Source organism: Gopherus evgoodei, chromosome 10 (genome assembly GCF_007399415.2).
Source record: "Gopherus evgoodei ecotype Sinaloan lineage chromosome 10, rGopEvg1_v1.p, whole genome shotgun sequence".
Taxonomy (NCBI): domain Eukaryota; kingdom Metazoa; phylum Chordata; order Testudines; family Testudinidae; genus Gopherus; species Gopherus evgoodei.
The window spans coordinates 63,157,290-63,179,234 of record NC_044331.1 but is presented as its reverse complement, the minus strand read 5'-3'; the positions used below and the strand labels follow the sequence as shown (position 1 = coordinate 63,179,234).

The 21,945-nt window shown below is 42.5% G+C and overlaps 1 protein-coding gene across 8 annotated transcripts in view; it reads left to right on the top strand.

Moving 5' to 3' along the window:
- Positions 1 to 21,945, top strand: part of LOC115658723 — a 196,434-nt gene that overhangs the window by 159,134 nt on the left and 15,355 nt on the right. For 6 of the 8 annotated variants that reach the window (XM_030578103.1, XM_030578104.1, XM_030578106.1 and 3 more), the window contains 15 exons: positions 1,783 to 1,895; positions 3,152 to 3,233; positions 4,375 to 4,512; positions 5,814 to 5,976; positions 6,701 to 6,822; positions 8,526 to 8,666; positions 9,898 to 10,011; positions 10,412 to 10,540; positions 11,186 to 11,347; positions 13,040 to 13,204; positions 14,334 to 14,499; positions 15,401 to 15,585; positions 17,329 to 17,421; positions 20,123 to 20,327; positions 21,663 to 21,850. In XM_030578103.1, coding sequence (XP_030433963.1) covers positions 1,783 to 1,895; positions 3,152 to 3,233; positions 4,375 to 4,512; positions 5,814 to 5,976; positions 6,701 to 6,822; positions 8,526 to 8,666; positions 9,898 to 10,011; positions 10,412 to 10,540; positions 11,186 to 11,347; positions 13,040 to 13,204; positions 14,334 to 14,499; positions 15,401 to 15,585; positions 17,329 to 17,421; positions 20,123 to 20,327; positions 21,663 to 21,850 — 2,166 coding nt within the window. Of the gene's footprint in view, positions 1 to 1,782; positions 1,896 to 3,151; positions 3,234 to 4,374; positions 4,513 to 5,813; positions 5,977 to 6,700; positions 6,823 to 8,525; positions 8,667 to 9,897; positions 10,012 to 10,411; positions 10,541 to 11,185; positions 11,348 to 13,039; positions 13,205 to 13,290; positions 13,374 to 14,333; positions 14,500 to 15,400; positions 15,586 to 17,328; positions 17,422 to 20,122; positions 20,328 to 21,662; positions 21,851 to 21,945 lie in introns of those variants that run through there. The other 2 variants (XM_030578108.1, XM_030578110.1) reach the window with 2 other exon arrangements.

Sequence of the window (21,945 nt, the reverse complement as noted above, 5' to 3'; positions counted from 1 at the left end):
AAAATAAGCCATGGTGATCACATTTTCTAATGTGAACAGGTTCTTAGCAAATCAGAAAGACTTTACTGAAAACAGCTTTATACACACAACCCTGATATAGAATTCCTGTGTTTTGGTTTAAGTCATTTGTAGCACTTCAGCAGGGACGTTTGACCAGATGCAATGACTGCCGCACGTTTCACTGCCTCTCACCATACTCATTTACTATTCAAGCAATATTTTGAAGTTTCCAAGCCACTCACCAGGGGTCAGCAAAGACTGCACACATTCATCTCTTGGGAAGGGTACTGGTTGGAATATCTCCTCACCTTCTGTTGGCTAACCGTAGAAGCAGTACTAGTAAGATCCTGATGTAGCTTCCTACTTGAGATGAGATAATATGTAGCGAGGAGACCGATGTAGATAAGATACATTCTTCTTAAAATAAATATTAGATCCATATTGGATCCTCAAATTGTCAGTGTTGAAATTAATATTAAGTATTTAATGCCAACATCTTACTAAAGAGGACAGGAACTACCCTCTCGCTTTTCTCACCTTGAGATCTTCTATTGTAATATCTTATCCTCTAAAAATTTCCATGAGAAAAGGAAGAGGACTGAGAGGCTGACTCCTTCACTGCTTTATGCATGTAGGAAGCATGGGTGTAACTCAGAATTACTGAGCACTCCAGCGACAAGCTAAATGCCCTCAGTTCCTGCTGACTCAGCATACATGACACATGCTGACTTCAGTGGCAGCTGAGGGTATTCAGTACCATGAGGGAGAATTCAGCACCTTGTAGGATCAAGCTCTAAATGAAGTATCTCCCAATAAGTCTATGAACATGTAAGTCCTATGGATACATTTATGTTAACTGGTGTTCATGGACACAGTACTGTATTAATGTAGTACAGCTCTGGAGTGCATCAGAGTTTGGTACAAATGAGGTTACAGGAGTTAAGTCTGCATTGTCTGGTTCAAGATGATTAACTATGATAATCAAGGGATCCAGGTGGAAAATGGAGGGGAATCTACTTCTAAACAAACCCATTTAGAAATATGTAAGTCAGCATTATAACTGTGAAGGCAGGAAATACCATTTAATATGACTTAAGTCTCCTGGAGCTCCACTATAGCTCAGTTTTAAAGTCACCAACTATTACATCATCAAATGTGAGCAGTAGAGCTCATTCAGTAAATATGCTGCTTTGTTAAAGCGGAGACACTTTGTAGAGCTGTGTCGGTTTCCACAAACCTTTTGTGGGAGACGCAGGTTCAAGTCTCTGCTCTGCCTGATTTGGGATGAAAACATTTGAGCTGAATCAGACGGCAGCAATTTGAACTGTCTCCCAAGGCCAGTGCTCGGACCACCAGGCTACATTGAGTGAGACTGACTGACAAACGTACACTCCCACTTTCATTAAATCATTCAGAAGGTTTGTTCATGGAATGAAAACAAATGTTGAAACCTTGAAAGTTGCCACAAAGCAGAATTATCATCTGCCGGTCAGCTTGTTACTTCTTTGCCCAGCACTTTAAGATACGTTAAAGCAACATCAAGACTTGGGAAACTCTGAGGAACATTGCAAGGGGCATACAACCCATATAACTTATTATGAAGAGCCAATAGACCCTGCATGTTTTACTGTGTGTTGTATAATGGGGCACTTTGCATTGGGCTTTGCTTGAGTTAGAAGCTCCAGCACCATAGCTGTAGAGACTAGCCTTGTACCAGAGAGCCTTGTAGAGAGAGATTGCCCTTTATTCATTCTGTTTGCTGCCTTTCTGCTTACTCCTCAGATAGCATTCCTCGAAGTCCTGACTGCAAATGAAATTGAAGGCTCTCTGAAGTTGACCTGTGAAACAAACACAAACCTCTTAGTCACCATCACTGTGAAAAATGAACAGCAAAGGTGAGAGGGTGATTTTGGTAATTGTAAAGATTTAATTAGGCTGATGAGATCACAGAAATACAGTTAAGCCCTTATTAAATCACCCAAATACTAATGAAATGGATAGTAAATCCTTAAATAAAATACACAGCCCTAATAAACCGGCTGTTAGCTCAGGGAAATATATGCAGGGCTGAAGAATGGTATCAGTCCCTAACTGCTGGTGATGGGGAAAATTTAGCAGGCATAGTCTGCTGTTCCCCTAGCCTGCTCCAAACACAGGGGTTTGGGAAAGTAGATGCGGGTTTTGTGCTGGCCTCTTGACCATCCGCCGCCTCCTCCCATGTTTCTATGAAGAAGATGCAGCATGGAGAGTAGAATCCCTCTGCAAGCACTCTTCACTTCCCTACCTACCCATGCAGGAGAGAGGCAGCATTTCCATGGAAGTTTTGCCATTGCATTCCTTTGGAGGGGACCAGACGATTGAGGCTCTGACCCAGCAAAGTACTTAAGCATGTGTTTTAACTCCCATTAAAGTCACTTCAGCACAGTTAAGCATCAATAAAAATAGCGAAGACTTCCTGATTCTTCTAATTTGGGGGCACTCTGATACATAACACTTGTGGTATTTATGGTGTTTATTTCCAGAATTCTTCTAAAACTTTTCAAGGCTGTTCTAAGAAAGATTAATAGAAATGTGATTCACTTCAGAAGGATTAGCTAGACAATATCATGATAGAAAGGACTTGGAAAGACTAATGCACAAACTTATGAGCTTTCTAAGGGGTCTAAGAGAGGTTGTATTATTTTGGCTCTTGAAATTCTGGAATATTACTCATGTGTTTCAGTATATTCCAGCCAGAGACCTTTGCACTAAGAACTCATTCACATTTAGCTAGAATTCCGACAATAGCAAATTTTCATCTGGAAACAATGACTGTGAATACATTAATAGCCCCATATTCCCTAGTGCAAGTCCCACGTTCAAACCAGTGGTGCACATGTGATACATTAAAAAAAAATCATATTCCTATATATACTTTCTTGGAATGCACACCTTCTTCCATAGAGGTCAGAATTTGTTGTTTTTTTTCTTTTGCCTTAAACAAGTCTATTAAGTGCAATTCATAATTCACAAGACTCTGGTAGATTCAGAGGCTTACGCAGTGGCACTCACGTATCCAGCAGTGGTCTGGACCCTTTTGAGTGTTGTATTCCGGTGACTCGGGGTAGTTTTAGAAATATTTTTGTCCAAACAATGTATTTCTTTTCTCTAGTGAAGAACTGAATATAAAAGCCCTACAGAATGCCCCCTTCCTTCTTCAGTACTTCCCCAGCACAGCTGAACTTTCTTCAAAGGTAACTATCTACAGGTTATCCACCCTCCATGTCTTTTGCTACACCCATCTAATTTTTCAAGATTCTGACAGCAGGATTTCTAGCACTAACTACTATTAATTTTTTATTATTGGTGGCTTTTTTTGGCACAGCACATTTCCAAGATGCTGGATATGTTCCAAGGTAATACTATCAGCATTCCTAACACAACAGGAGGGATTCATTTAGATCAATAGATTCCACTTCCTAAGCACTGGATAAAGCAATGCCAGAATTTTGTATCCATAAAGAATTTTTTTTTGCAGTTCCAAAGCTGTATTTATAATTACGTTGGTTATTTTAAAAAACAGTGGTCAGTGAGAAAACTGGTCTGGAGACTGGCTAGAAGCAGTGGATGTGGAATACAAAAGCAAAGTGGAGGAAAAGAATAGCATGATCATTTGTTCACTGGAGACAATTTGTGTGTGAGCAATTATTGCCAGAGTAACAAAGCCTAATTCCCTATGCATAAGACTATGTTTTAGTCATGGGTACTTTTAGTAAAAGTCATGGACAGATCACAGGCAATAAACAAAAATTCACGGCCCATGACCTGTCCATGATTTGGGCTGAGGGGGGTGCTCTGGTGGGGAGGTCCAGGGGTGCCGCAGGTGCTGGGGTGGTGGCCTGGGACCCCCAGCTGGTGCTGGGGGGGAGGTGGGCGGCACATGGCCTGGGACCCCTGCTGGTGCTAGGGGGTGGGGGGTGAGCAGTGCATGGTCCAAGACCCCCTCTGGTGCTGCGGTGGGGGAAGACAGGTGGCGCACGTCCTGGGATCCCTGCTGGTGCTGGGGTGGGGGAATAGTTGGTAGGACTGGCAGGCTCCCTACCCAGCGCTGCATGTCCCTGTGGATCTGCTTAGGTGCAGACAGAGCCACTTGGCACGTGCCATCCTGCTCTCCAAACAAAAACACAGAAGGAGCCACCACAGCTGCAGCTCTTAGGGAGAGGGTCGGCATTGAGAACAGAATTCGTTTTGTAACCTTTCATGCTACAATATGAATGTAAGAAAGAAAATGACAAATCATACCCACCTTTCCATGTAATATACTATGCCACAGAAACAATAGTCTGAGTCTAGTTAAGTCGGTTTTCTCTTTCACTTTAACTGCAATTCCTGTAGGTAAATTACTCCATGAGGGAAGCAGAAGCCAGGTTCTCTATCAGAATGGAGAAAAAGGATTTCCATCTTACAACTAAGTTAACTTTCACTGGGACCAGCTACAGAAAAGTAATTGAAATGATGCACACAATGCCCCAGGTTGGTACCATTAGCTAAATAGCCGCTGTCATTTTGTGTTCATGCTTGCCTTATGCCATTAACACTGAGATAAGCATTAACGGTAGCCATCTGTTGTCCATCAGTACATGCAGTGAGCTCTACTCCTTCCTCCAAGTCCCCTGGGAGAGTAAAAGGAGATATACATTTGCCTAGACAACATTGCCAGGCATTGGTGTTTCATGCTCAGGACTAACCCTGCTCTTGTTGGAACCATTAGGAGTTTTGCTATTGACTATATTAGCAGCAGGAGCAGGCCTGTAGTATTCTATGGATCATGGTTAGTTTAGTTTAGTGTCCAACAATGTAACCACTGTTTGGTTTGGGATTTGTCTGCGCATACATACAGACAGTGCACAGTATATACAAATACATGCTATATAGAAAATGTTGTAATATATTTAAAATTGAATATTGACCAACTCTTGCTGCACAGTTACCACACCTACTCATAGACTTTAAGATCAGAAGGGACCATTATGATCATCTAGTCTGACCTCCTGCACAACGCAGGCCACGGAATCTCACCCCCCTTCCCCACTCCTGTAACAAACCCCTAACCGTGGTTTAAAGACCTCAAGGTGCAGAGAATCCTCCAGCAAGTGACTCATGCCCCACGCTGCAGAGGGAGGCGATAAACCTCCAGGGCCTCTGCCAAATTACCCTGGAGGAAAATTCCTTTCCAACCCCAAATATGGCAATCAGGCAAACCCTGAGCATGTGGGCAAGACTCACTAGCCAGCTCCCAGGAAAGAATTCTCTGTAGAAACTCAGATCCCACTCCATCACAGGCCATTGGGCATATTTACTGCTAATAATCAAAGATCAGTTTATTGCTTCCTAGTCTTAGTAGAGAAGAAAACTGTGAAAAGTTGTTCTACCATGTTTATAGTAACTGCTTGTACAAACGCTGGATTTTTTTTTTAAATGGTGACACTGTGGTGTAATAGAGAGAATACTGTAATGTGTGGTAAGCTAGAGATGGTAAAGTAAGCAATAAGTGTACGAAAACATATTGTTAAGAGTTTACAGTACTTTACTGTGTGTTTGGTTACACTAGAGAGAGTAGGATATTTGACAGCAGACATGCACTGTCATTTATATAATGGTAGTAACTAAAAGCCTCAGTGAAGGATCAGGGTTCCATTAAAGACACCATATAAACATTTATTTAAAATCGGACCACCGGCCCCAGTGAATTCAATCCCAAATTACACATTTTAGATTTTTCTGTCTCCAAAGCCCTGGTTTTTAATGGATTCCTCCCCCCATTCTATTTTCAGTTAAAAATTCTTCCAAGGCAGCTTGTGTTCATGACGGTTTACCAAAAAAGTAACAGAACTCATTTGTTGAGACACATTGTGCTGTGGAACGGCAAGGAGGTAAAAGTAACAGGCACTTACACTGGACTCTTCCCAAAGTTATCTGGAGGTCATGACATTAAGGGTAGGTTTCTCAAATTTCTAGGAAGCCTTGATAGCAGAAAATAAAGGAAACTTAAAAGTGAAAGACACAAAAGCTGGGTATCCTAAATATTTTAATGCCAGATTGGTCCCAAAATGTTTGAACCTATCATAGAGATCTTTCTCAGGCAAAGTTGCCAATGAATTCAAGAAGTAAGAACTTCAAGATTGGGCCCTTTGTTTTTGTCCTTTGGGATGAGACTGTAAAGCGAACTAGGTTATTTCATGTGGTCTTCAGAAACCACTTGTAATAAATTACATTCCACCAAGGCAGCCCAGGATCCCCAGGGGTATTATGCACATTGCCTTGTGGTGTTCTCCCTAGGACAGTGGCCCTCTACCGCTCCCACCTTCCTAAGGGATCTGTCTAGAAAGACTATCTAGCCCCTGATGCTGAGATTTCTTCATCTGAAAATAACAACTTTCCTGGTGTTCCCTGTGGGAATTTCTTTTGAGCAGATGTCATAATTTTAATTACGTATGATTGATTGATTTAGTAAATACAGAAGTTTCCCCCCTTCTGTGGTTCAGTAGAAATCAACACATGGCACAAAAAATGATTTTATAAGAGAAAGATATTCTTGCTAAGTGCCAAATGTTGTCCTTGGCTTCTTGAGGTGCTATGTCATGTGTTCTGTCACTAATTAAAAGTAACAGAAAACCAGCATGGTAATCTGAAATTAATCTGTCTGAACTCTTTCTTTTAGTGGAGTTTTTCCATCCTCTCTCCATCCCTTTTCCCTGGCATTCCAAGGTCCACGTGTATGTGGAGCATTCAACACGCAATCATCAGGATGACATTACCATTGGTTGGAACAACAAGGACCAGGTAAAACAGCACACAGCACAGAAGAGATTTGTAGAATATCAAGTATGTCTGAAAACACTAAATGAGACAGAAAGATAGTCAAGGAATTTGAGCAGGAGAAAAATGGTAGACTTATTAAGAACTTTGTAAAACTACGAATGTGGAGCGGTTTTTATGAGTGGAACTACTTAAATGCATCCTTCATACAGCAACCCTACAAATACTTTACAAAGAGACGCAACCAAAGGCTAAATGGAAATGGTCCAGAGTGGAAGACTGAAGGAATTTGAACTGAAAATTAAAGGGCAAAGAACAGCTGTTCATAACATACAGGCCAAGATTGGAGGAGCAAATGACCAGGATGGGGCAGAGGATGGATATAGGGTCAAAGAGGTAGAATGGAGAAAGTCTTTGGGGAATTTCAAAGCCTAAAGAAGAATTCGGAATTAGGTGAGAAGCCACTGAAGTGGGGGAGGTGGTTGTAAGGGATTAAGAGATTGTTTCTTTCAATGAAGTGGGGCAGATTCATACTAACAGGAGTTAGACAATAAATACCCCAAGTGGCAGGCATTTTTAGCATTGGTGATTTAATTACAGCCTTTTCTTTTTTGATTTCTCCTAATTGGCAATAAGAATGATACATTTGGCATAAAATGTTTAATACATTTTACACTGTTACAGGTAAACCAGTTTCAGTGTTTAAAATAAAGGAGCAAATCTGTCTTTAAAAATAATTGGTAAAGTAAAGGACCATAATTTAATCAGAATCATCTCAGTTATAACATAAAAACATGGGTGAATAATTGAGTTCGTCTCAAGCTCTGACTTAAAGCATATTGTGTATACTCTGAATTTGTATTGAAGATATAATTGCCAACATACTGAGGCACTAAACAGGTTGTTACACTGGCATAATGTCACTCAAGACAGGTATATTTCAAAGAATATTATTTTCTTAATGATGGGAAGGGGAAAAGTAAAGTACAAAACCTGTTACCATAATGGAAAATGAATTTGCCTCCATAAAGAATCAGGCTTCCCTTAGAGTAACAATGTTCAAGCACCAAAATCCCTAATGAAATGTAGAAGAGGGATATACAGGGAACCCTTCAACCACTGCCATTTCCATTTGTGGTGTGTGATGTTAAACAGTTCTTGCATAACACTACACAATTACACCCCAATTCTGCATCACTTATGCATATGCTTAAACTTTATATGCCATGGGAAGTCTTCTTGAAGCCAAAGAAACTGCTTGCAGTGCTTAAAGTTAAGTGCATGTGTAACCCACACACCACCTGGGTGTAGTATTCTGTCCCAGCTAGTGGCACTGAGACCACTTAGTGAGAAAGATTTAATGAATCTGCTCTACAATCTTAGCTAACAGCCATATGGCTTTTAGCTCATGCAGTAGAGGTTCATGTATTTGGTCCCAAGTTTGATCCTACCCACCGACAACCGGTATCTGCTGGCGTTACGTACACGCAAGTCTTTGCAGAATCATGGCCTTAGTACACTGGTAAAGAGAAATGCTGCATCCTGCTGAAACCACAGAGGAGATTTAGATAGTAAGAATACCTTACTCTAAAATTGACTTCTAGTGCTAAGCATGGCATTCATGTGAGTAAAAACTACAAAACCAGCTTTATGCTGGATATCCCAGTTCAGTGCATGTAAGGAGGTTTGTTACTCATGCCACTTCTGTGTCTGTTGATGTTGCCCAGGTATTAATTTCATCATCCCTGAAATTTGGAAAAGAGCATGTAAAGTACCGAGCCACTGTTGTGCAGCCGTTTAATTTCACCTTGAGGCAATTGGAGGTCAGTTCCCTGTCTGAAAGAAAAGGTGGAAAGTACAACCAGCAGGTACGATAATGAGATGCTGCAAATTAAATAATATCTATAATAATATATTTATACTGTATCCTTCATTTCCAGAGCCGAATACAGTGGTCATCATTATACAGATGTAAGTTACCAAACTTCGCTATGTCCTAGTGTCACAGATACCTCGATTTATTTCCTTTTCTAAGTATAGACACACAAATGTGCTTTATCAGATACCCTTGCATGAACTCTTAGGAACTGATAACATTTTACTGATGTCCCGTGTACATATGACACTTTGGTGGGCACAACAGTGGGAGGGGGGGGGGGTCGTCAAATGAATTTTGGCCTAGAACGGCCACATAAATCTCTATTCCTATAAGAACTGCTCTGAGTTCTTTAATGTATACACAGAGCAGACAGAACTTCAGTTTTTAGGTTCCAAATGAAAGTCCCACACAAAAAAGAAGGTAGGGAGCAATGAGAAAATCTGTTGTATGAAAGGAAAAAGGATTTAAAATACATTTTAACCAGGTTTGTCTGCAAAGTGCTTATGCTAGGAATGGAAAAAATAGTTTGCAAATCACCCCGCAAAATAAGAAAAATGGAAGATATTACATGACCTATCTGAAAGATGTATGCATGACATAGCATTTGCACTGCAGTATCAGGGCATTTGCACAGTGAGTTATCACCTGAAGTTGATGATAATGCCCAATAATAAAGCTGCATGAATTGTGCAGTACCCTCTCTGGGGTTTTCTTTCTGATCCTTGCACAGATAACAGAGTCTCAACTTGTTTTCGTACAAAAGTGATTGTATTTGTAGTGATCAGTATTTGCCTAGGGATAAGTCTTGTTTGTCCAGTTCTTATACAGGCAAAACTCCCACTAGAATTATTAATTTCAAGGGTAGTTTTGTTGAGAAAGATCTATGGGCCCAAACCAGTTCCCAATGAAGTCAACAGAAAGACTTTTATTGACTTCATTCTAAAAGTGCAGTTTTCCTGTGGTGCAGAAGGTGGTTTTTGAGGCCTGTCAGCATGCAAGTCAGTAGAACATTCACACTCACTAGGACATGGAACATGGACGGATTTAGAAATGCCTCAACATTTTGTGAATAGAAAATACTGGCCTTCCATAGTAGTTATTGCAACAAATATGGTTGTTTCCATTGGACATCATCTTTGGGAGCATTCTATCAGGCTGTTCCATTAATTCTAGTCCTGCAGCCCAGGATCAATGTAGAAATCCATCTCTTCTGGTTTTAGATACAGCTCACTTGGAATGGTGGGCAGCCTGCTGACTTCAAAATTACTTTGGAAGATAAATCTAAGTTCAACATCACCCTTTGGGATGCTTGTGTGGCAATTTCTTCAGATCAGGTATGAATTTGGAGTTCAATATTAGTAGGCACATTTTACTTTCTGAGCTTTAAAAAAAATAAAACCTCCCATCTAAAGTGTTCTCACAGTTGTGCAGACAAATTCCGTTTCAAGTCTAAAAATAATTTGTGCATTCGGAATGAAACACTCTTGTGCTGATGACCATGGCAAGGGCTACACACTACTTAGGTTTCGCAACAGGAACAAAGCAGAACTTAAAGGCTCTGCTTGTGATAGCTCTCTGCAGCGGGATGGATTCTGCTTTGGTGCATGTGTCATGATAGCAATTCTCTAAGAGTTTATAAAATGCATTTTGTATAACTGCAAACTAATTTTCCAGAAAGGAAATACAAGACAGGCAAAGGCACTAACATGTATATTCCATTTTTCTTTCTTCCAGCTTCAGAAAGTACTAACTGTAGGAAGTCTTCAGGCATGTGTGTCTATAAAACAAACAACAGTCTTGTTTACTGAATATCTAGATCTGAACTGGGATGGAAAAAAAATCTCACAGAATTTGACATATGAGGTATCAAAAGACTATTCCATCTGTTTACTCATCATATACTTTGCAGGAGCAATTTCTGTGTTGACAGGGTTTATCCTTAGTTTTTAAATTTCACATGAATCACCTTAGAACTCAGTGAAAACTCTAAAATGGATTTTGAAGCACAGTTTATAAGCATTTTCCATGGAGCTGAAGGAGGTTCCTTTCTTATTACTTTGTAAGTTATCACTATTTATGGATTTCCTTTATTTTCACATGGAAAAAGAGAGAGATTTGTAGAATAGTTAAGAATAAATCAAATGAAATAAAATACAGGCATCACTTCTGCCTTGAGTATACAATGATACTGTAGTGATGGTATGTATTGGGGCCCAGTAGTTATGCTGATAAACGAACATGCTTTCTAGTGAAAGAACTGTATTTTTGGATTATGTTGAAGCTTTGGCTCTTTGGGTAACAGGAGTTGGGTGAGACATGGAACTGACACCACCAGTTAGCTGGCAATATATGTATATTGGACCTTCTTTTGGTTCAGAAGCAAACCATGAGCATGGGATGGAGAGTGAAGTTGGCAACCTGATGTGTGGGAGAAAATGGTTGTTTTGGATAACTATAATTTTTCATTCAATTGCTACATTAACAGAGTATTTTCTTGGTTTAATACAGAGAAACAGACCATTGTATCCAGATAAAATTCAGTTAGAAGCCACTTTGGAAAATGTTTTTCTGACCTCGTGCAGCAGGCAACATATTCTAGGTAAAATAGAAACAGACTTCTCAACTTGGTTGGATAATTACATGAGTCTTGCACTGTGTGACCTTCCAAATGTAAGTTGGATATTAGTATATTGCTCCTACTGCAATTCACAAGTATTTGCAAGTTAAATGACTGATTTTCATTGAGCCTCAGTGTTCCACAAAAATTACCACCAGATATTTGTTTCTAGAATTTAGAAAAATATAAATAAAAATTGAATGGCATTCTGGGATGGGGAAAAAGAGCTGTTACCACCAAACTCTCATTACTTTTTTATATATGTCCCATTTGGAGAGATTCTCTAGTCCCCCTTAAGAATGCCAGTCACTCCATTCCCATGCCCTCACTCAAAGGCCCTCACCTTTCCCAGAGCTCATCTGTGCAGTTCCAGTAGTTGGTCAGAGAGGTCACCAGAGAGCAATATATCGGGCTCTCCTTCAGCCCTAGCTATATTGCCTTGAGAGCATTCCCAGCCTTTGCTGGCTCTGGTGCTAGTGGTAGAATTTGGAGGTCAAGCTTTGGTCCCATGCTTGATGTTTGTTTTGGTTTACAACCCAAACTGGACATCTTTCTGTGTTCTGTCCTGTTTTCATGCTTAGAATCCAGAGCTCCCTGTAGATATTAAAAGCGTCACAATATTCACCAGCATACTTAAGGTCTGTATTTGTAAAATAAATATGGTCTCTTCCCAGCTGCTTCCCTTGTTGGCAAGCACAGCAGGTTTGGGCCAGGGATGAAAGTAAGTCAGGACAATTATCAGTATTGGCCGGAGGGGTCCTTCTGGCCCCCAGAAGGGGTGGGGCCTCAGGCGGAAGGGGTGAGGCTTGGGGGCCAGCATCCCCCAAGCAGGCCTTCCAGGCCCCCTGGCCTGTGCTGTCTAGGACTCCCATGTTGATTTAAATGCAACTGCTCCCTTTTCCTCCCCCACCCATTGGAGGCTGGGCAGGGAGGGCAAAAGGCGCAGGGACATTAAAGCTCTTCAGGATCCTTTGCCGTGGCAGCACTTTAACATTAAAGCAGAAATGTTAAAGCGCTGCCACAGCAAAGGACCATCCTTAAAGCACTTTAATGTCCCTGCCCCTTTTTCCTCCCCTGTCGGCAGCTCTGCCAGTATGGGACCCTACCGGCAGTGCCGCCAACATGGGAGGCAAAAGGGGCAGGGACATTAAAGCACTGCCACGGCTGGGTATGGGCCGGTGCGGTTCTTACCGGTATGGAGTGCCGGCCCATACCAGCTTACTTTCACCTCTGGTTTGGGCCCAGTTAAAAATAGGTTCTCATCTTGGTCCCAGTAAAACTTTTTCAAAGTTTGATGGTTGTCTATTTTTGAAGTTTGGACCTATCTTTACCATGTCACTTTAAAATCTGATATATCCTTCTGCTTTAAAAATTTTCTGCTCATATGTGTGTGTGTATATAGATATCTACAAGAATGACAGCTACAGTAGTTCAGTACAAAACCAGAAAGAAATTCACTTGTTTTATTAGAAGTGCAATTTTAGTTCAGCCATTCATCTAGTCTTGTAGAGATAAGTGATCATTGAATGTACAGTAGTTAAATAACAAAGATTTAGAGGCACAATAGAGTAAGAGGGAGCTGCAAGTTTTAAGAGGCATTGGTTTCTGAAATGACAAGTGCGGTTCATCATTTTGCTGTGTGACTGAGAGAATGCCAAGATCTGTGGCAACTCTTGCAGATTCTCTTACTCTTCTTAATTTCCATAGTAAAACTAAGCCTAAATAGGGACGTTTTTCATGTTCAGGTAATTATTCTCTCTGGAAGGCATCAGCTCAACAGAGGAGATGTCATCCTGCAGTCAGAAGGCAGACTCCACCATACTGGTGATGTCAGAGATGATGGGGTGCTCACAATAGCCTTAAAGAATAACAGCACAGCTAAAGTGAAGAAATATTTGATGGAATTTGAAGTGAGTTTAATGCTGGGCATGGACATCTGTGAAGTCTTTTAAAATAAGGGCTTTATAGCATTGTGTCTTTTTTTTCTCTGTTGAAGGCATACTGCCATCTAGCTTCCAGTCTGTGCGAGTGCAGTAAATGACAGTAAAATACGGAAAATGCAAGCTTAAAATCGAAAAGGATTTTGCTTCATAATTTTGGTAGTATCCCTCTTTACCATGTTAGTATGCACTGCAGATGCAGTGTGACCACAAGAGAAAAGAAAGTACCAAGACTAGACAGCTGCAGATTTTGGTGACAAATGCAGTAAGTGTACCTCTACTGGAGTGTATGTTACGCTTTTAAAATGATCTCCACAGCCTGCTACTGTATTCAGCACCTGCAGTTTAAGTGGCTGCCCTAGTTGACGAAGCATAAAACAGGATCTCAGCCAAAACAAGCATATTATATTAATGGGGAAACAAAGGGTCCATTGCCAGAAAACAACAGTGGTCTCTACAAGAGAGATGGAGAACTGCCTGATACTATGATCATCAGTCAGGCAAACACCTTTCTTTCTCGCTTTTAACTTGTAGATAGCAAGTAAGATAGAGGAACTCCTGGGAAAGAGAAAAGCATTGAGGTCAACACCTGACTTGTGTTGAGCATGTTTAGGGGAGGAACACAGATAGCTAACCATTATTATTTCATGCAACATTAGCTACCACTTCAAATATTTTAATGATTTGGACGTTCTTCTAAAAGAACTATATCAAAAGAAGAGACATTAAAGGTGGGAGACTCAACTCATGCATATGAGCTTTATGCTCTCGCACATGTCAATGAGTGGCACAAGCTGGCAGCATAGCAAGTAACTGATGATCAGTGTTTCTTTCATTGCTACCATTAAAAGATTATCCACATGCCTGGCATAGTGTGCAATGCTGTAATTGATTGACTCCACTTTGCTATCAGATTGTTCTGTCTCAAGTCAATAATCCTATTGCTTGAACTTTTCAACACAGGCATTGAAAAAATATCTCCATTGCCATCAAGTCTTATGTAGAATCCATTGGCATTCCGACATCATCACTGAATGTTGCTTCATTTATTCTTTGCCTTGGCTCTGCATCAATGTATTTTTTTTTCTTATGAATGCAGCTAAAAGCATCTGAGGATATTTGGCTAGGCCTGACAGGAACTGCTACTTCCTCAGCTGTTCAAAGCCACGTCTTGATGGAGGGAAATATTGATCCAAAAGAGAAAGTAAAAGTAACTGCTTCTAAAGGAAAGGAGTGTCATCAGTATTACATGGGCTATGTAAAGGGTAAGTATATAAGGGCTACAATTGTTAAAAATAAGCTGCGATTGACAGCCAGTTGCATTGCACACACAGGAGAGGAAAAAGTGCCAGCTCAGTTCAGTTTTCGTTGCCATTCAATCTGAGGAGTTGAGCCTATTAACAAAGGTGCCAATTATGATGATAGTTTTTCACTATATGGACCCTGTGTACTGAGGCCAACAACTCATTTCATATAGGCTGTGTGGTAGTGACTTGTGAATAACTCCCAACCAAGTCTGGATTTGAATAGATGGTGATGTAGTTGAAAAGCTATCTTGAGTGACTGATCCTCCCCTTGCCTACATGGGGTTTAATTTTCAAATCAATGGCTGATAGCAATGGCTTGACTCAGAACCTGTATATGTAGCGGCTGTGAGAAATGCCGGCAAAAGCCATGCAACACCTCAGTTCTCCCTTCTTGGGATTCTCTTGCACAGAAATGGCTCAGTGTGTGGAACTACTGCATATAGTCATTTCTGGCGGGGTGAATGAGTGATTAGACTGCCCAACACATTTTCATTTGTGACCTCTGCAGGATTTGAATTAGTCTCCAGCAGTGAAAGCCTGTGGAAGTCCAAGGGAGAGCACAAGACTCATTATGGAGATCTGAGAAGAATGTCACCAGCTTATTATATTAATCCAATGCTTCAAAAAGCCTGCACGCTTTTTGTGTATAGTAGATACAAGTTACACAACGGGAGAAATCCTAATAATGAAGCTGATTTAACATTTCTCCTAGTTAGTCCTTGCTTCTCTCTGCAAGGACATAACCCCTCTAGCTATTGCATAAATACCACTCTATTCAATTAATTATAAAGCTGGCTTTAAAACACCAATGCCTGGCAAGGTTGTCTGGGCAAATGTATATCTCCTTTTACTCTCCCAGGGGCCTTGGAGGAAGGAGTAGAGCTCACTGCATGTACTGATGGACAACAGATGGCTACCATTAATGCTTATCTCAGTGTTAATGGCATAAGGCAAGAAAGGATGGGACAATTGATCCTCACTGCTGTTAACCAGAGCTTGAGTTTGGTGGCTCATGGTTGTGGAGATCCAGTAGTTAAAGTTGAGGTGAGATGCCTTTAGCAGCAGTTGATAGTAGTGCTGCATTTTGAGCTACAGAATATTTTCTTAACCCAGGGATGGGAAAACTTTCTGGCATGAGGGCCACATCAGGTTTCGTAAATTGTATGGAGAGCTGGTTAGGGGAGGGGGTTGTGGCCTAGCCCCCACCTCCTATCTGCCCCCTCTGTTCCCTGATGCCCCCCCGGGGACCCCTTCCCCATCCACACACCCCTGCTCCCTGTCCCCTGACCACCCCTGGATCCCTGCCACCCTGTCCAACCCCTCCTCTCATTCCTGACAGCCTTCCTGGGACTCCTAACCCATCCAACCATCCCTTCTCCCTGTCCTCTGACTGCCTCTGGAATCCCTGCCCCTGACTTCCCTCTGCCATCCCATCCAACCCCCCCTCATTCCTGACTGCCCCCCAAGGACCCCTATTCAACCCCCTGTTCCCCCCGACCCCTATCCACACCACCACCCCGAACTCCCCTGCCCTCTATCCAACCCCTCCTGCTCTGTGCCCTCTTACTGCGCTGCCTGGAGCACCAGTGGCTGGTGGCACCACAGCCGCATCACCCGGCTGGAACTGGACTGCGCCGCCACCGCGCAGCACAGAGACGGGGTTAGGCCAGGCTCTGCAGTTGCACTGCCCTAGGAGCTCGCAGCCCTGCCGCCCACAGCATTGCACCAGTGGCAGAGTGAGCTGAGGCTGCGGGGGAAGGGGAGCTGTGGAGGAGGGACTAGGGCTAGCCTCCTGGGCCAGGAGCTTGGGGGCCAGGCAGGATGGTCCCGCAGGCCATAGTTTGCTCACGGGCTGTAGTTTGCCCATCTCTGTCTTACCTCATCAAATTAGTGGAACATCCTCCAGATGGGTTTCATTTATGGATTGTATCCAATAACATGGCACATTAGAGGTGTTTGGGATTCTCCCCTGATAACAATGTATATTATGCTACCATTTTTATATCTGGGATGAATCAACATTTGGGTGGGTCTTGCAAAAAGTGGGGTTGAAAAGATCAACTCTCACCTAGAGCTAGACAGTAAGGATGCTGTCACCGCATAAAAATCCTACAGAACTCTGTGCTCAGACCACAGAGAGAGTATAGATCATGTGTGACAATGTTACTGTAAGAAGATAGTGGGCCAGATTCGGCAGAGATATGGAAAACATGCCTTACTGCACTGGCAAGGCCCCTTGCATTGCAAGATTCACTCCCGTGGAGGGCGGGTAGGGTTTCTGCTGCAGCCTCCTGTGTGCTATCCATTGGGGGAGGGGTGGAGATTATATGTATCACAATAGCATCTAGGGGCCCTGATCTCAGCTGGGGCCTCTTTGTGCTAGGTACAAACATAGTAAGAGTCAGACCCTGCCCCCAAAGAGCTGATAGTATAAACAGAAGAGACAGACAAAAGGGGAGAGGGAAGCAATTTCCCAATGTCATCCAGCAGAAATAGAACCCAGGTTTCCTGAATCCTAGTTCAGTTCCCAAGACTCTGAACTCTCACCAGGGCTCCCTAGGAGTGCTGCAAGAAGGAGAATCTTCAGAGAGCTGTGGAGTCAGCAAATATCTCCTGTTCCCCTTTCTAGCCCAGGCTGCACCCTTTTGGAGCAATGTGCAGCTTGTTTCCCCACTGGAAGTTCAACAACCAGGGGGCTCTGCTGGAGTTTGATTAGACTCTTATTGATTTTGGCCCAGCACAAGTGGTTCCTAAATCATAAAATCCTGATATTTCATATTTTCACAGAATAAACTTAACGAAATTGGGTCCCACCTTAAAGCCAAACTCATGGAGAAGATCAAGAAGTTTGATGAATCTGTTTTGAAATTCAGGAGATCAGTAAGTAATGAACACGACCAGTTGGCTTAAAGATTAACATCTTAGAAATGGCTAAATCACCTAATACAGGATGGTCCCATTCTGTCATGTGGTATACCCAAGAGCACCGTGAAATTCTGTGCAAGAACCATCCTTGCTATTCTCTGGGAAGGAGTCATTGTGGGGTGCAGTCCAGACCAGTGAGGGGTTGTCTCACCACCTGCCCTGCAACCTTGGGTGTCTCTCAATGCTTTGCTGGTGTAGCTCCAAAGCTAGTTAGCTCACAAACAGCCTAACAGCATGTAGGTAACAGACTGAGGGTCTGTGTATAGCTGCAGTTCTGGATCAACAGCTCTGATCCCAGCAGCCTGTCATTCACACTCTGGCTTCCACCAGCCTTGGTTACTACTTGCAGGGTGATCCCAACTCACTCCCAGTCCCAAATTGTCCCAAAAATTTGTGTTCTGCGCAGTCTAGTCCTCTCCTGGGCAGTTCAGATATTAGAGGTCCACTGCCCCTGTAAGGGGACAATATCCAGCAGCTTGCTCCTTTAACTGGAGTTACCCAAACAGTTCAGTTTGAACACAACACTGGATTAGTTTTGAATAAAAACAAAACAAATTCATTTAATTACGAAGAGAGAGATTTTAAGTGAGTGCAAGTACAAAGTATTAAAGTAAAAAATGGTTACAAGAGAAATAAAGAGAGAACATTTTCTAGTAGCTAAAACTTAAACTACTCTTGATTCAAGGTAAAATCCTTGCCACGTGTTTCCAGCAAATTTTCATGTCAGGATCCCTTCCAAAGTCAACAGGCTGATCCCTTTGTCTTCTTCAGTGGGGGAGAGAAAGAGAAACAAGAGACACAGACTACCTGGGGTGGTTTTGCCCCTCACTTTTGTAGTCCAGTCCACCTTTGAAATGCATTTTCCTGAGGGTTACCCCAAGATAAAGTTCCTTCCCGCTATGAAGACTGAGACATGGAGGCTCGTGGTGAAAGATGTTCCATCTTATTTGTTAAAATTCAGATCAATCTGTTCCTGCCCTCCCTTCACTGCCAAAGAATGGCTACTTGGCTGGTGATTTACAGTCAACATCGATGACACCCGGCTAGAGGCATCAGCTTTTCCTTTATCTTTGCAAAACTGATTTACCCTCTCTTGCTGTCTCAGGGACTCTGTTTACTACTTATATGTAAACTGAGGTAAACACACTTGCCTTTGTTTAGGACAGACTGTTTAACAACTTCTGCCTAGTCAGGGCTACATGAGTTTGAATATATGCTAACAGTGTTATATGGGGGAATTATAACTTTACATATAATTTTGCTGCCTGCATTTCACCATCATATTATTGGTCAGTGAATTATTAGTTTTCAAATGATATCTCACAAGGTATATTTTGTACAAAGATTATGACAATTGTATGTATGGTGTGAATACAGGTCTTTTGGTGCTTTTGGTCACAGTCATTAATACAAATTAAACATCATTGTATTAACTCTTGTTTTGTTTAATTTGAACTATTAAATGGTTCATCCTTTGTGGACACTGCTGTTCATATAAAGGAAAAGCACACTCCAGCCTTATAAAGGTTCCATGTCTTTGTAACAAACCCTAAGGAATATTGACCCACCTCAGCTCCCAGAGGCTTTAGTTGAATTATGGGCACTTAGGACCAGATCCTGAAAGGTACTATAAACCTACCTTTGGTTTTCAATAAATCAGGTAGCCCTTTTCTATAGGAATCTGGTAAGAAAGATACAAAATTGTCACAGATTCACAGGCTCTGATCTACGTGCCAGCCTGTAGCCAGTCCTTTTGGAGTGATCCCTTTAGCATGCCAGACCCCAAAGGTCCCCATAGTTCCACAGGGGCAGGCCCACAGCCCCCACAAGTCTGAAACTGGGCCTTGGGCACCAGCAATCCCTGTCTCTCTCTGTGACTCCCTACAGTGAGCCCAGACAGGCCACATTCCTGTGGGAGGCTTGTTCTTTACACCTTCAGGGTGCACTACTCTATATATCTGCAGTTACACCCAGCAGCCTCTTCAATAGGAGCTAACAACGTATTAGTCACCTGGCATGCAGAATCTCAAAGTCTTTGGGTTAGCATGAGAGGGTCAGGCTTAGGATATGGTTCCTATTGGTGGAAGCCAGGGTGTTACCATGCTGTACTTTCCCTGAGCCCATGCTTGCCTGCTTTGTCTCCTTTGTCTCCTAGTTCCAGGAGTGCTCTGTGTACCCTGTTCCTCTTAATGCAGACACCTGATACCTCTTGGCTTGTTCTCCAGACACAGCCATGCTGTGTTCACATCCGCAGCTGCCTCTGCAGCTAAGTGGTAATTTTTGGTCACTGGAGTTCCTATTGTTTCTGTAGGGTCTTCCAGTCAAATGTGTTGATTCCAGCCCAGACAGTTCTAGTGGCTGTATGCCTCACATACCTAATCTGATCTCCCATGCCTAAGGAGAAAACCAATTCTGCTCCCCATAGGTAGTGATGCGAAGCTGATGGGTACAGAGTCATACAGCTAATGCATACAAATAGTACAGAAAATTCCCACATTCATCACAAAAGCATTATGGGAAAGTTGTGAGATTTGCTGATAAAGACATGGTAGTCAGCTCCAAAGCACTGATTACTGTCATAGGAAAACAGGCTCCAAAAGTTTGCTAAAAATCACTGCATATGTCTACATTTCTTCTTGTTTGGGGCCCACTGCAGGTGCAGCAAATTGATTTCCTGTATGAAGCAGCTGGTTGGCCTTTGAAAGCCTCCCAAGAGGTTGCTGGAATCCTCCAAAATGGGGGGAAAGCTGTCACTCAGATGTGGAAGCAGAGTGGAATCAGGCAAACCTTGAGGAATAACCTCCCACTTTACTTGGAAAAAATTCAAGACACTGTCCAACAAATGCAAAATGAACTGCAAAGTAAGCAGAACCATCTAAAGCACGGGGGTATTCTGCACAGGGTGAAGTCCGTGCAGGAAATAAGCAGGGGCTAGAAAACTGAATAATTAAGATGCTGAATAGGTTTTATTTTGATCTATGAAAAAGCGCTGATCTAGACTCTGGGCTGTGATAGGTTATTTATAAATATCTATACAAACTCCACTGGATCCATATTTACACAGATCATTTCTCCAGTTGTCACAGTGCCCCACTTACCGGGGGAAAGATGTGTGGCGACTGATGCATTGGCAGTTGATTTAGCAGGTCTAGACCCACTAAATCACCCACAGATTGCTCTCCCATCGACTCCTGTACTCCCCCTGAATGAGACGCACAAGGGGAGTTGATGGGAGAGCATCTCCCATCGACATAGCATAGTGTGGACCCCGTGATAAGTGGATCTAAGTACATCAACTTCAGCTACGTTATTTATACAGATCGTTGTCACTTAGATCTATCTCCCCCTGTAGTGTAGACAAGGCCTAAGACTGGCAGTGGATTCCTCAGTGAAGGAGCACATGCTGAAAATGCCACCCCCACCCCTAGCATTTAAACCAAAGGACCATTAACTTGAGGACTAGCCTGTTGGAACTTGTGTTAGCTAGATTCTGGGCACTGTACCTGTTCTATGGGTAGTATGCTGCCAGGCCATTCCATTGCTAGCAATTTGCATGATGTTTCCGATGGACGACATTTGCAGTCAAACTAATAGAGGAAAATCAAGTGAATTGTATTCATCTGTGATTATCAGCTGTCTCCATCATGGCACAAGAGAAAACTTCTACCCAAGTCACGGAATGTGATCTGTCCCCCTATTGCCAATACCAGGACTTAGTCCTTGGACTCAAGTTCAATGTGTATTTATGCTTTCGGTTATAATAACCAAATTGTCCCCTTGCTCCTCCTTGGAGGGTGGCGAGGTGGGAGGGAAGCCTGCAGTGATAGAGCAGCCAGGCGCTGAGGCATTCTGCCCATGCAGCACAGATAGGAACAGACTGAGGGAGCCCGAGGAAAGCATGTTATGTAACATTCCTTACAGTGGATTTGAAAAAGCAGCATGCACTCCCCACCATCTCAGTGTCTGCTGCTGGATGCTGGAAAGGCAGACCAGGGCCATACCTGTTTTCAATAGCCTGTCCTGCAGAGAAGATTAAGGACTGAAGCTCCCATCTCCTGTGCAGGGAAAGATCCCCTTTTCTCTCTCTTGCACTCCCACCCTCCACCTGTGCTGGGGCAGTGAAGATTTTGTCCTGAGGTACAGCTGGGGACCACTTTAAAATCTATTTGCTAAGGTCAGTTTCACACTTGTTTCAGAGCCATTAGCAACACTGAAGGATGCCTACTATGATGTGACTTTGAAGCCACTGGATGAAGTTTGGCAAGAGAAAACAGAGGCATATATGAAGAAAATCCAGGATTTTGTGCCCAGTATTGTAAAGGATGTATGGTTAATGGAACCAATCCAGGTGACATTAAGAGCCATGAAAACAGGCTTGGATATGGTTAGTATAAAACAATGCTTCATTTTTATATGGGTTAGAGGGGATAGCTTACAAGTCTAAGCATCAGCTTTGAAATATCAAGAGTATCTCCATAT